The 14,079-nt window shown below is 44.1% G+C and overlaps 2 protein-coding genes across 2 annotated transcripts; both read right to left on the reverse strand.

Annotated features, from left to right (window-relative positions):
• Positions 1–1,243: 1,243 nt before the first annotated feature.
• LOC108033284 (UDP-glycosyltransferase UGT5) lies at positions 1,244–2,782 on the reverse strand. The gene is given in 3 exon segments (XM_017107549.2): positions 1,244–2,153; positions 2,207–2,329; positions 2,331–2,782. Coding segments are annotated over 3 exon segments (1,485 nt in total).
• A 3,201-nt stretch (positions 2,783–5,983) lies between these two features.
• LOC108034362 (uncharacterized) lies at positions 5,984–11,762 on the reverse strand. The gene is made up of 6 exons (XM_017109250.3): positions 11,164–11,762; positions 8,319–8,646; positions 7,831–8,039; positions 7,440–7,695; positions 6,895–7,373; positions 5,984–6,571 (listed from the first exon to the last, which is right to left on the reverse strand). Exons 1-6 carry the CDS (start codon positions 11,363–11,365, stop codon positions 6,363–6,365), a joined length of 1,683 nt encoding a protein of 560 aa, XP_016964739.1. The 5' UTR covers positions 11,366–11,762; the 3' UTR covers positions 5,984–6,362.
• Positions 11,763–14,079: the final 2,317 nt, after the last annotated feature.

A 14,079-nucleotide genomic window follows, 5' to 3' on the forward strand; every position in this document is an offset into this window, starting at 1 on the left:
ACTCAATTTTATTTCACTTAATTTTCCCTTCATTTTTCTAATATACTCTGCTTAGTCTAGGTATAAAGGGTATCAAAGATGACTAAGGAAGAGCCAAGTTACGCGTGCGACGCATTGCGACACCGAGAACGCTATTTGGGATTGGATTGGGAATGGGCTGGTTACGGTTACGATAGCTGTTGCAGTTGTAAGTGTTGTTGTTGCAGGTTGCAGTTGCAGATGTTGCTGCTGCCTTGTACTTGGGGTTGCTGCGCAACCGTTGCGCTTCAACTGCCGCCATGCATCAGGTTGGTTGCGAATTCTGCACGCCGCGGCGTCAGATACAAATACTAAACTTGATAGAGACATAACTCGCATGCAGCGATGCAGGAAATCAGCAGAAGGCCAGCCCCAGCACTGGCCACAGCAGGTGCATATATCAAAGTGCACAGAAAGATATAACATTCATTAACTCAAAAAATTTTTGATTTTTTTAAGCACTCATCTTGCTTAAAACATATGAAATGACAGTTCGGTTTTCAAAGGGTCGAAAGGAAACATATTCTCAAGGTCGCTCTTGCATATATCCCTAAGATAGATTTTGAAAAATTAAATCTTTTACAATTTATTTTATCTTCTCAGTGTCCGGTTATTTTCTCTCAGTGCACGCTTTAACCAGGCTTGTGTTTGCAGTTTGTGGTTATAGCCTAGGCCTTTGGATCTGGGCCTGGCACTTCCACTTGTTATTCCACTTCGGTTCTCCTGAGCGGTGCGTGAGGGGCATCTCGGCGAGAAATGGAAAAGAAAATTAACCAAACATCAGGTTTTTATTCACGCTAAATTATGTTCCTAGCATCTGTAGTTACACTTTATATAGTCACCGCATAATGGTTATAGTCATGCCAATTCACTGCGACTTTGTCGGGGTCTGTCTTCCTCGAATTAAAAGGGCATTTCGCCGGTGATGTCATCAAGGTATCACAAAGCTAAAGACCTGTCTCGGAAGAGTAGTTTCTGCACAAGCCCGTAACCATAACCATTTGGAGTTTATTCGCTTGAACTCGTTTGAACTTGTGGGAGAGTCCAGATATCCCAGGGTTGTAAGAGTAGTGTAGTTCCGCTCTTCATAGAACTTAAGATTTTTTGACATTACCCTATTTCGAAATGAGTAGGACAAGTTTATAATGTAGTCTAAAAACAAACACCATTAAAAAGAATAATACTTTTACGTGGTACGTAAATTTAAGGCTACTCTGCAGAATTATTAGTGATTCTTGACCTTTCTTACCGTACTCAACTTTAAGAGTAGCTTATTTAAAATGTATTGAACTAATGCCTTCAAAATAAGTAAAAGACCGATTAATAAAGAGGCAAGCAGGAGGTATATATCCAGGTTATTGGCGGCTATAAAGTCCATGTGAACCAAGGGACTCTGGAGATGGGCAGCTCCATGGTGCCGGATGATGTACTCCGTCCAGAAAATTAATGAGTCCCGGGCACTGTTTGGCCTGTCTCTATAGAGGGAGGAGAACTGGGCAACCTTCTGGCTGTACTGTGGGTTCGTCAAGATCTCCTGGATGGCCTCGTTAAGGGGCTTCTCCTCCAGGTTGAGGAGGCTAAGTGTGAGCCCAAATCCATTTTTGACCATGGCAAACGCGTTGCTGGGCTGATCCCCGAAAACGGGCAACGAAAGCATGGGTTTGCCATGATACTGAGATTCGGTAATACCTCCTTTTCCGGCATGATTGATAAAGAGCCTGATGTTCGGGTGTGCCAAGATATCGTCCTGCGGCAGCCAGCGGGAGTACAGGATATTATCCGACTTCCCAGGGATATTGTCCAGGTCCTCCCACTTCCAGATGACTCGCTGCTTCAGTTTCGAGAGCACATTGAACATCTTTTCCACGGTGTCAGGCTTTATGTGGCTACCCTGGACATTGGAACCCAGACTCAGCAGAATGGCCCCATCGGTGGCATTTACCAGGAACTCCTCGAGGTTCTTAGGAAGACCATCCGGCTTGTCTTTGATCTGTATGCCTCCAATCTCGATGGCGGCAGGGACATTCGGTCTTATGGATCCCTCACTGGATGCATGGGAACAGAAGAGCACCAGTGATGTATTCTTCAGCATTTCCGAGTACTCCGGCATATTGGGGTCGTCGGCAAAGAGTTCCCTTTTAAAAAAATCATTATAGACCTTTGAATTTTGGAATATCTCTGTACTTACTTGTAGAACTGACGATTACGCTGGTCGATTTGCCACACAAATACTTGGTAGAAGAGGTTGGTAATATAGCTATTCAATCGTTGTGCAAAGGACATGTTCTTATCCTTTTCGACGGGATCAGTGGTAGTCATTCATGAAGTAGCCCGAGACAACTAGATCGAAGTGGTTGCCCTTGTTCAAGTACAGATCCTTTACTCTCTCATCCCTCAGGGCATCTGCCATTTTCCTCAACATGGGGTCCATTTGACCGGCCATTTTTAGGATGGCAATGAGCCGACTGCCACTGCTGTTCTTTTGTTTCGCTCCAATGGTCTCGCTCCTTTGCTGAATTTCCTCCTTGGTCATTGGCACCTTAACTACATGTATATTCTTGTGGGTGATTGTTGGTTCCAGAACGGTGACCACCGTCAAATTGTGTCCTTGTTCGGCCAAAGCCTTGGCAGCCGACATCGAGATGATCAGGTGTGAGGGACTCGGACTCGGAAAGAGTCCGAGAATATTTGCGCCTTGAGATCCATACATAACATGACTAACCACTAGGGCTAGCACTAGAAAACGACACGGATCTGTAACCATTTTGATGGGTCGCGAACTTTCATTAAACTGCCAGTGAATACTAAGCAGTAAGTCTTTATATTGGGTGAGATAAGGCTTACCTGGATGACACGTCACTTGAGAAGGAGTATGTACCTTGTTGTGCTAGGTTGCGATAACCCGAGTGCCAATAAAAATATCACTACAGTATTCCCGAAACCTTACGTTAAACACGTACTGATAGCACTTCACTATCGCTTCTTAGATTTTGTTAATCTTTGGTTTATAGAAAAAGTGGAATTCCCATGCTTACACATCTTATCAACTCATTAAATGGGCTATACGATCATAAAGTATACGTCATTTGCCAATCCAATTAATCAATGAAAATCAAATTACTCGTAATTTTTTTGAAGATAAGCCGTCATTATCCTAAATTATTAATTTCAGAATGCCGAACTCATCAATCAAAAGCTGTCGACAAACGCTTGCCAAAGCAGTATTTAACCTCTTAACCGCATAGATTCACCCATTTTGAGCTGCAAACAATTCCCCAATCTGACACCGATTCTAGCCCCTCTTCTGGCCCCGGAAAACCACACATAATTCATAATAATAATCATTAAAAAGTGCGACTGTCATTAGCCCAGAATCTGGGTTCGGAAACAAAACAGAGGCCCCAACACAGAGTCCGCCGCTGCTGATGATGGCTAAAAACAATGAGCCGCTTGTCGGCTGTTCCATTTTCGTGGTTCTGCCAGATCACGATTGCCCAAAAGATAACCCAGATGTTGGCTAGCTGTTTTGGGCCAAAAGGGGGAGGGCACGGAAGACATTTGGGTGCAATTTGCCGGCAGAATGCAGATCTGGGGATCTGACATGAATCTCGGGTTCAGATCGCAATAATTAGATGTAAACCGTAGGAGGAGGAGGCCCAATAATTACCCCTAGGAAACGCTCACCAGCTGCGTTTTAACGATAATAGCCCGGCTAGAAATTGAAGAAAAATGATCTCGATATTTGGCAAGAAATGGAAACTTTCTCGAGGCGATTTTACTTTCGTCTTCGTCAGCTGCTCGCGTTCTAATCCAAGACGGCGGCGGCTCATTAACTGGTTCGGCTGGCTTCTTGGCCAAGATCGTTGGCCTCATTATGCACGGGTCCACGACTCGACTCCCCGGCGGTTCTCCAACTGGTGAATGCACCACCGCGTTATGCTCGGCCGCCATCTGGGGATCTCAAGATCTTTCGCTCTGGAGAGTGCGTTCGAAAAGGGAAACGGAAGCCGAGGCCGAAGCCGAAGCCCAATCCCACAGATTTATGTGTGCCACATGCTAATCAACGTCAAAACGCCAGCCCACGGTGGGTGAAATTTGAAATTTGAGCAGCCGCCGGTGGTTGCGGTGGTGCAGCTCCAGAGGCCCATTGAAATGGGTGAAGGTGAAGGCAAAGGCTTGGACTTGGTCACGGATTCTTTCAGGTCTGAACAGCACTTAAAGAAACTCGGGGAAAATGTATTAGTAATTTTAAACGATTTTTAGACATTTGAATCCATTAACAGAGCTTACCCTAAGCTGTTAAGTACTATCTGAAATCTGCCTTAAAAGATATTTATATATAATTTGAAAAGAAAAACATTTATTATTATCTGAAAAACTATTATTACTACTAGATAGACACATCACTCCTCTGAGAATGACCTAGTTAGTAAAGTAATTTTAACATTTTTGTATTAATTCTAAACTAACGAATAAAGTGCGAACGAATAAATGAACCTTTTTGTATACAAGCACTTTAAAAACAATTTTTAGATAAAATAACCTTCTGAAGGGACTTTTTCTACAAAAGTATAAGAATAAATATTGCTTCACATATTTTCCCAGTGCAGTCTAGCTTGCAGATGAGAAAGTTTGTTTATTTCATATTTCTGGGTTTTCTATTTTGTTACTTCTGTTTTGCGCGCGCGATCTTAACGCTCACTTGGTTTTTGTGTTCTAATAATGCAAACAAAAGGCCAGACAAACCTTTTGTATCTGATGGCGATGATGATGAAAACCCCAACCTAATGGCTTTTCTATGCAAAATCAGCTAGCCCCAAGTCCAGGCACTTCAATCAGAAAGTTAAAAGAACGCCTTTCGCCGGGGTCTCATCGTGGGCACGTCCCCAGCGACTTGGGGTTTCGGTTTTTGGGCTCGGACCTCGACTTGGTATCTCCTCTCCATGTTGGGCAACCGGCAGCAATAACAAGACGAGCCCCCCGAATGCAGTTTTATGTCTTTTGTCGGTTCCCCGCGTTTTATGTTCTTTCTGCCGGCTTCCGTTTGAGGCGGAGAACCCCTTGGAGACCAAGTGGGGAGCCTCGAGAACCTCAAGAACCTGGAGAACCTCGAACGTGCGGAGTTGACAACACTTTGTGTGCCACTTTCATGCAAATCGCCGTCTGACGAGCCAACGTCTTAACATAATTTCGTAATTCTGTTTTACGACCAGAAGCGCAGACGCATTAACATTGGGACCTATTTCCGAAATAATAGTCTAATGATGATGACAGTTGGAACTTCATTTTGGCAAGCTTCTCGAACGGAAGTGAGAATTTCGTGGAGGAGGGCTTCTTTATCAGTAATTGACCTATTGGCTTTCATTTCCGTAGAAACCAATGCCTGGGAAATATTATCGAACGGAAATCAATCTCTGCTATGTATGGTATTTTTTTAGCAATATGTTAATTATATCTTCGAACTCGTGGGACTTAATTAGAAACATAGGATTTTAGTATCTTCAGGGATATTTAATCTGGACCTAACTTAACTTACTGTTTTGGTATACCTCTACGACATTTAAGGAAACAATATTTTAAAGTAGTCCCATTGTCAAATCGATTATGAATACTCTTATCAGGGTAATAACATCAGTTAAAATATACAATTTGTCACAGTTCCTTTAATTATTCATTTTTAATTTATACTATTTTAATACAATTTTAATTAAAGCTTTCTACAAGAGTATAAGTACATATAACTTGGGATTACCAAAGAAAATTTCCGTTCTTGTTTGTTATTAACACAGCGGTGCTTCGGCGTATCGTGCTTTTTACGAGGCCCAGATAAAATTGTAGGTCAGGTTTAGTATTTGCCATACTTCACACGCGTAAAAAAGCAATATTTATATAATGACCATAACACACTACGTTTAAGCACTCTTTCAACTCCGCTTTATATCCGTTCCCAGAGATAAACAAGAACTTGTAGTAGCTATAAATAAATATATATTTTCCGGGCATAAATAATTTATACAAAAATCGTACGTCTAAGAGTTACAGACTAATCTCGCTCTATGAGAAGTGCCTTTGCCCACTCGCCCTCCCTCGTGATAGCAGTTAAAGCTTGGCCAGAGTCGAAGTCGAGTTCACAATTATGCAAATCGGAGGATGCTATCCCGCTGGTACCGTTGGGGGCTTGAGCTCGGAAAGGGGGCGTGGCTATGCGCAGTCATCTTCAGCTAAATGAAGTTTTCGTTCGGATTTTTCGTTGTATCTTGACATTCAGCAAGACAAGTGGGCATAGCGAGCTGGAAGCTCGGAGGACGAGGCGCGGCAGTCGGTGGTCGTTGGAGGAGGGGCACCTACAAGGTGCACTGGTACTGCTGCTGCTGCAGAGCGCGCGGCAGCGTCTTGTGCGGCAGGTGGGCGGCCAGCGAGGGGGTGGGGCTGCGCGGCGGCATGCGGATCCGCTGGCGCTGCAGCAGAACGATGCAAATGCTGATGATTATCACAGATAGCGAAACGGTTACCAGCACGCTGCTCAGATGGGAGCCAATATAACGCAGAACGGCTGCACGGGAAAAATGCATGAAAAGAAAAATATTTGGGAAAAAATCAGATGCAAATAAGGGAAAGAAGGGTGATAAAAATAGAGTTACTCTTTCATTATGTTAGAAATTAATATCTTAATTGGAAATTTTTACTTGAGAATCAAAGTAATATGTATATTTCAAAGTACCTTAAAACTCATATGTATTTGGTGAAAATTTTTACAAAATCTACCAAATATTTTAAGCAATTAGAATAAATAAATTACATGTTTGAATGGCGTTTTCTTTCTCTGTGACTACATGGCCATTTAGGAATCACGACTGTCGCTGACAGGCCACTTACCTTCGTCCTCGACATCACCACCTGGTGGGGAGCCAGCCTCCAGTGGCATCCAGGAGTTGTGGGCCTGGTCCACAACCAGTTTGGCATACTTAGTGCCCACCACCGGCTCCAGATGCTGTCCCTCTGCCGCCGGCTCTTCCGCCAAGCTATTGACCTCGTTGAGGCTCAGAGCTCTGCCCTGTCCTCGGGGCTGCGCAGCGCCTTCTGTGGTGGGCGGGTGGGTTTGCTCCACCACCGCTGCCTGCTCCACGGACTCGGATTCCGTCTGGGAGTCGGACTGGGACTCCGGCTCCCGCAGCACCAGTTCCGTCTTGTTGACGTAACGCATCTGGCGGAGTTCCCTGCCCAAGCGCTGATCCTCATCCGGCTCAAAGGGGTCGTTGGGCTCGTAGGCGGCAGCCACCCCGTTCTTTCCGGGTACAGTGAAGCTTGCGCGGACAGTCTGCATGCCAGACTGATAGCTGCAGACCACCACGAAGCTAGGATTAAAAATGGGTTTTAAAAATAAATAATAATTAATACAACAACAAGATTATTTTCACTACCGTCTAGTGCTATGGGTGAAGATTCCTAGGTTTTCCTGCACCGTGATGAAGGTCTCCACCGTGCTGGTCTCCGGTTTTACCAAGCTGCCACACTCCTTGTGATCGATTCTCATAGTGTACTTGTCCGCCGCATCACTGGCATCGCCCTTGATGCCACAGTTTCCCCCATCCACGACGATCCGACCACCGAAATAGGGACCCGTCTCCACCTCGATTTCCGAGGCATGGGGCAAGCACTGGGTGGCATGTGCAGTGACTAAGAAATAAAGGAAACAATTTTCTGTAGGTATTTACTATTTAATTAAGAAAAAAATAATAATAAATTATATTTTGTTCACGGTCCTCAATCAATAAAATGTAATCAAAATAAATAAAACCCCAGTCTACTTACAGCCCTTGGTGGGTATGACGATGCTCTGGCCTGGCAGGTGTCCGGCTCCACTGTCGATCTCGTTCTCGTCGTGGAACTCGGCACGAGCATTGAAACTGCGAGTTCCGCCCGCTAGGAGGCGCTTCTGGGCCGCCGGGCGAATGTGGAAACTGTATTTGGTGGCCATGCGCAAGTTTTCCACAGCAGCGGCGAAGTGCTGCACCTGGGAACTGCACTCGAAAATTGTTGCATCAATACAAAAAAATAAAGTGATTAGGGTGTGAATTAAGTATCTGTTCAAATGGTTTCTTTTTATAAGGTGTTAGTATATTATTTTAATAACAGCATTCAATGATTGTTAAATGTGCTTTCGATGTTTTTATGCTTTTAAAAGTGTTTATATGTAACTTTCATTGAAAGGTTTACTATTTTATTATATTACGAATGAATCTACATTAATTGGAACTACCTTTTTGTGTGGTCATTCCATAAATGGCAAAACGACTTACCCTAAGGGATCGTGACCGTCCAGCTGCTCCGTCTCCGCCCCCTTCCCCTGGGACACCTCGGCGGTGGTGCCATTCACCAATTTGACGCGACACCGCTGTGGGCCGAGGTTCTGCATCTCGCAGTAGAATATCTGGAATGCCAGTGCCCGGGGCGGTTCCACATCGCCGCTCATATTTGTCGCGCTCGCGTTCGCGTTCACCTGGCCCGCTCTGGAGTTAGAGTTGGAGTTGGGACTCGAATCTGTGTCATGGGCCGACGGCACGAATTCAACTTCCCAGGTCAGATTCACCGATTTGTAATTTGGTTCACCAGCAACGCCGCGTATCTCTATCGAAGGTTACAAAGGCATGAGCATGGGCAGCAACGGGAAAACGGGGTTATAGCCAAGATTCGTGGCAGTGGCAGTTGGTAGTCGGTAGTCGCTAGTTGGAGTCGCAGTCGCATTCGAGGTGCCTCTTGCATGCAAATCAGGTAGCATGGTTACTTTGCTACAAGACCATAGGTTCGGGGGCAAGGAACTCGTTTCCCGCCTGAGATTCAGACACGCTTTTGGATTAGTTTGGTTTCATTCGCTCGTTTTTGTGGCCACCACTAAGTGCTTGTTCCCACTGGCAGATCGGCAGAAGAAGATCTGAAGTGTGCTGCCAGTTGGGAGTTGGAGTCCCAGTCCCCAGTTCTCCACCACTCCACTTCCACTCCAGCTGCGAGTGATGGAGGATCTGGCTCAAAGTGTGACGTGAATTAGCCAAGGGGAGCCGGCAGTTAAGAGGGACCAAGAACAAGGCCTGGCGATGATGCTGGGCGGCTAATGGCATGGGGGCAACTCGAGAACTTGGCCTTCAGGTTAGGAATGCTTTCAAGAGCTTCGGCTGAACCAGCTAAAATGTAGTATTACATTTTGACTTGCAGTGATCGTTGCAATGAGGCTGCACCTTCTAAGCACAAATTTGTAGCCAGCAATGTCGAAGTCGAATCGAGAAAATAATATGTATTGCTATTTGCTATTCCTGAAGAAATTACATATTTCATAGGTATAGCATAAGAAGTCAACTGATCAAAGCAAATTTTAATAATAAAAATAAATTTATTATTTAGAAGTTGTATTATTTCCCCAGACTGGCTTAAAACTTCAACTGATCTTAACAAATTGTAGTTGATGTTTTTTTAAGAAGATGTTTTTTGTTGCAAGTTTTCCACTTCGACTTCTGTTATTTCTTGAAATTACTTGCACTCCTTTTAATTGTTGAAAATCCTTTCTCTTCTTAGATTACAAATAAAGGGCAATACCCACTAGCAAAGGATTTTCTTTCTTCTCCAATGAAATCGGACCTATAAATCCCTGTTCAATTACCCATTAATCGCGGCGTCAAGTCCCAGTAAATTTTCAATTTTCCCTACCCACTTAGCCCCGATTTCCAGGCGATTTCCCAAGCCAGCCAGCTGTGGTGACTTCTTCTTGGCCAGAACCTTGCATAATCCGCAATTAGAAATGCCATTTGCCGCAGCTCGCTTGTTTGTGTTTGGCCATGTTGCTGATGCTGCCAGTGTTGCAGTTGCTGCAGATGTTGATGTTGCAGCTTCGTGTGGCTGTCTTCTCCGTGCTTTTCCCATGTTGAAATCATTGACACCGATTTTGTGTGTGTCTGTGGATGGCGGCGGCAGCATTTTTAGGCGAATTTCGCACACAGAACATGGAAAAGTGAAAATTCTGCGATGGCACAAATTCTGACATCGGGGCTATGGCGAGATGCCATGGCTGAGCCAAAAACGAGTGGAAAAATGATTGGAAAATGCCACGGAAATGACAGACACTTGAATTGCAGCATTTCAGTGATTAATGGGCATTTCGATCTTGGGAAGTTCATCGATGACGAGGCACTAAATTTCGGATAGGCCATATATTTTTTGTGAGCCGTCACTGCGGTGTTATGCAAGCCAGGAAGGAAGTGGCGGGGAGATCACACCAGCTCAGAGATCCATTAATTCCCCACTGGCGGCCGCCGCCGGGAAGTTCTGTAATAAAAGATAGGCTGACAAATTGGCTTCCATCACCTGGCTCGATCAATCTTGATCTGTCACCGTTCTGTGAGGTAATTGCAGCGCTTTGGCTAATTCGATTAGAGAGAGAGATCGGCCGAAACGCGTGTTTTGTGGCCAACAATTACTGGCCACAATTTTACCCCTGCTTTAATGACACTTTTGCTCTCCATCGAAAATCTCTGGGCAATTTCCGCTCTGCGGTTCTGGGCGGGCCAGCTGCCTCCTTTTAGCGGCCAGAAGGAAATGTCGACACATTTCCAGCGTGCCCACATGATTGGCACACAGCGAAGTGCAGAAAAAGCTGGCCGCCAGGCAAGTTCGTTGTCTGAGTCTTTCGTTCGCCACCAAGGGCAGCCGTAGGGAAAATACCCCAAGGAACCTAACTAGGTTCAAGGAAAAAAGCGCTCCGATCGTGACCAAATGCAATTAGCCAGTCTTCAACGAGAAGAGGAACATAAACAGGGAAATCAGCACGAAAAAAAATTTAGCTTTCATTTAATAGGTTTTGTTTTTACAAATTAAAATGTGCCTATTAAAAATTGCAAAGAATTGCAAAATATTGTTTTTAACCTAAGAATACAAAAGTGTTCTGCTTTTAAATATTTATATAAACCTTCTGCTGGTTTATCAAAATGTTAACAAGAATATGATTTTAGGAACTGTCCCCATAACGATGTGCAAGGTAATTTCTCAATGCGTTTTTTTCTGTGTAGCTGGCATGCCTGCGACCGCAGACTTTAAGTAGCTGCAACTCCAACTGGCCCTGCGACTGGCTGAATTTATTCCTCGGCCCATAGGACTCACCATATTTGCGGCCAGCCTTGGCATTGGCATTGGCATTGTTGCTGCCAGCAGATGTTGCTGTCGTCGCTGTTGCTGCTGCTGTTGCATTGCTGCTGCTGCTGCTCTTGGGCAGGCGGACTGGGGACACGGACGGCAGCAACAGCAGCAGACACAGCAGCAACATGTTGCAGCTGCCGTGGCCTGCCATTGATTTCGTTGACATTATTTTCGGTTGATTTATTTAAGTTTGCTATTTGTTCTCATCAAATGTGTGTCAGTCGGGAGTTATTGGGCGATTGGTCGTGAGGGAAAATGCAAGTGTTGGAGGTCACAGATGGTTGGATATCGTCTGCTTATTTATTTTTATTTTTATTTTTTTTTATATATTTCTGAACAGTATCTAGGGTTTATGGGTATGACTTTTATTTTATTCGCACTCTTTGCTGGTTAGAATTTTAGGCTCTCACAGAACAACTCCACTTGATTGCCAAATTCCACTATTGTCCACAAATAAATCCCATTTGTCACAGCACAAAAAATCATAGACCGTTTGATTGCCGCTAGAGTCTTTTGATTTTAGTTTTCCGATTTTTCCGGCACACGAACCGCTCGCTTTTACCTGTGCCGCACAACTGACTCGGCGGCTTAGAGGCAGTACAACATCTGGCCAATTCGGATCAGCTGTTGGCCACAATCGTACCCGAAGTCGCAGCCAAAAGACGAGCCACAGCCAAGGCCGAAAAGAAAAGCTTTCGCCGGAGCTTTTCGCTCTCTCTCTCGTAATTTTCTGGTTGGTTGGAAAATGTTAAAAGGCCTTTTTTCTTATCAGCGGTCGCTTATCAGTTGACAAACTGCTCGGTGTTTTCCTTCTATGCTTTGTTTGACTCTGAAAGGCTAAATTAAAAATCCATATATCGGCCCAAGCTTTTTCCATAATTAAGGCGGCCAAGTTGAATTTATTTCGGTGGCCTCGAGATCATCACTTTCCCTTTTCTCCGGCTTCTTGGGGCCCATTGTCTTGTGGCCTAACTCGGTTTTCTTTGTTGTTGCTCTCCCCAGCTGGCTGCTTTGATTAATGCTTAATCAGCAATATTATTGTTATTAGGTTTCTATAGCGGCCAGGGCAGGCTTTTCATAAATAATTTGCCAGCCGCTTTGTGCCGAGCGCAGTCAATTATAAAGTCGAACAAAAAGTTTCTCTGCCACAAGAGATGCGACAAAAATAAATAAAAAAGTGAAGTGCGCAACGAGTGGCATAATGAGTACACCATATAATAAATGTCTTTGGCACTTATTGCATAATCGAGGAACTTTGATCAAGGCAACAACAAGATTTTTAAATTGACTTTAACATTAATTTAACAAACACAAATAAATTTCAAAGATAGTAATGTGTCAATTTTATTTTTACTTGGACAAACTTATTTTATAAACATAAAAAAAACATAATGATCATTAAACAATCATATTTTCAACAGAATACACAACAATAAGAGAATTTTGATCGTGTATTTTCCTAATTATTTCCATTGCGGTTTATGCCTTCATCAAGCTTTTATATTTTTATAATTTAATAAGTAAAGTACGATGGTCATTTGTGCCCAGGAAAGTCCAAGCCATTTACATCTTTATTGAAGGTAATTTGCTGCTATCGCCTGAGCTTTTGCCGCTTGATAAAGTTAACCATTTTATATGGCATAATTTCCATTGCTTCCGCTCAAAATAAAGGTTCTAACCCAGTGTCACGCATGGTAATTTCCTGTAATATATGTATATAAGGATCCCATCCCCCGAACCACCCATTTGTATGATAATTAGACAGGTTAATATATGCGATGTGACACAAAGCCACTACGTCTATTTTTAGGATGTCAAGGGCAGGGTTTCCTGAACTTTTTGGAGCTAAATTAAAAGTCCCGTCCACCTGGAACGTCATGCTTCCCCTGAGGAGGACGAGAACACATATTTCAGGAACATACTTACCGGCCATTAATAATGAAACGGAACGCCCCGAGACCATTAGAATGTCTTGAATCCACCAGGAGCCGGAATCCCTTGACATTCGTGCGCACTTGGCAACACATTCCACTAATTCTGTTAATTAAAAATTTAATGAGCCTCTCCGAACTAAAAATACCGTCGACACGAAGGCCAAACAATTGGAACACCTGTTGGCCACGTTGAGTCCTTTTGACGTGTTTCCCAGGGGCGAAGGATTTCACCTGGCAACACAAAAAAGGGATTTTGGTGCGCAAATTGAAATGTGTTTCCCATCAAATCAGTTAGTCAGCAACCCCCTGGGGAAAGTTGCTTGCTGGCTATGAGGTATCCGAAAATCGAAAGCGTTTTTCTCTACAATTTTCTTTTCTTTTCTTCGTGCGCCCGAAAGTAGGAAGCGAAAGTCGTTCCTGCGCGGCGCATAATTGAGTGGCGGCCACATCATTGTCGTCGCCGCAGTAAACTGATTTGCATACCGCCGCGAAGTCCAAGTTCCCGGTCCTTTTCTGGCTCTGGCTTGGCACCGGGCTCATGTCATTAGCAGTATTCTGGCTGTCAGGACGGGGCGAGGGCGGTGAAGGCGAAGCGGCGAAATTTACATGCCAACGCGTGACACACGCGGCGTATGCGCAACGCTTCTCAGGGCCCAGGGAGCGACAAGTGCTGCCCTTTTGGCCGTATTCCGGTGAGATTTGTACTTCCTGAAAAGGAAATTCTATCCGGAAGTGTTTCGTGCTTCCCATGAGATCATTCATTACACTGACAAAAGTGTACAGTTTTCAGTAATGAGTGTGAAGCTATGGTAAAGAAATCAATGGTTTAATTGTTGATTATGGGAGTCACAAAATGTATATAAGACCAACACTTTTTTACTTCGAATTTTATTGAGGTTAGCTTGGGTTCCAAAAGATAAATGCAATTGGTATCATTGGTTATGAT

Source organism: Drosophila biarmipes, chromosome 2L (genome assembly GCF_025231255.1).
Source record: "Drosophila biarmipes strain raj3 chromosome 2L, RU_DBia_V1.1, whole genome shotgun sequence".
NCBI classification, from domain to species: Eukaryota; Metazoa; Arthropoda; class Insecta; order Diptera; family Drosophilidae; genus Drosophila; species Drosophila biarmipes.

What these genes read in the sequence shown, in the direction of transcription:
- LOC108034362 (XM_017109250.3), bottom strand. Translation starts at nt 11,365, where the DNA reads ATGTCAACGAAATCAATGGCAGGCCACGGCAGCTGCAACATGTTGCTG. An exon ending in CAAGGCTGGCCGCAAATATG is followed by an intron (nt 8,647 to 11,163) that starts GTGAGTCCTATG and finishes AACCTTCGATAG; the next exon opens with AGATACGCGGCGTTGCTGGT. An exon ending in GACGGTCACGATCCCTTAGG is followed by an intron (nt 8,040 to 8,318) that starts GTAAGTCGTTTT and finishes TTTCGAGTGCAG; the next exon opens with TTCCCAGGTGCAGCACTTCG.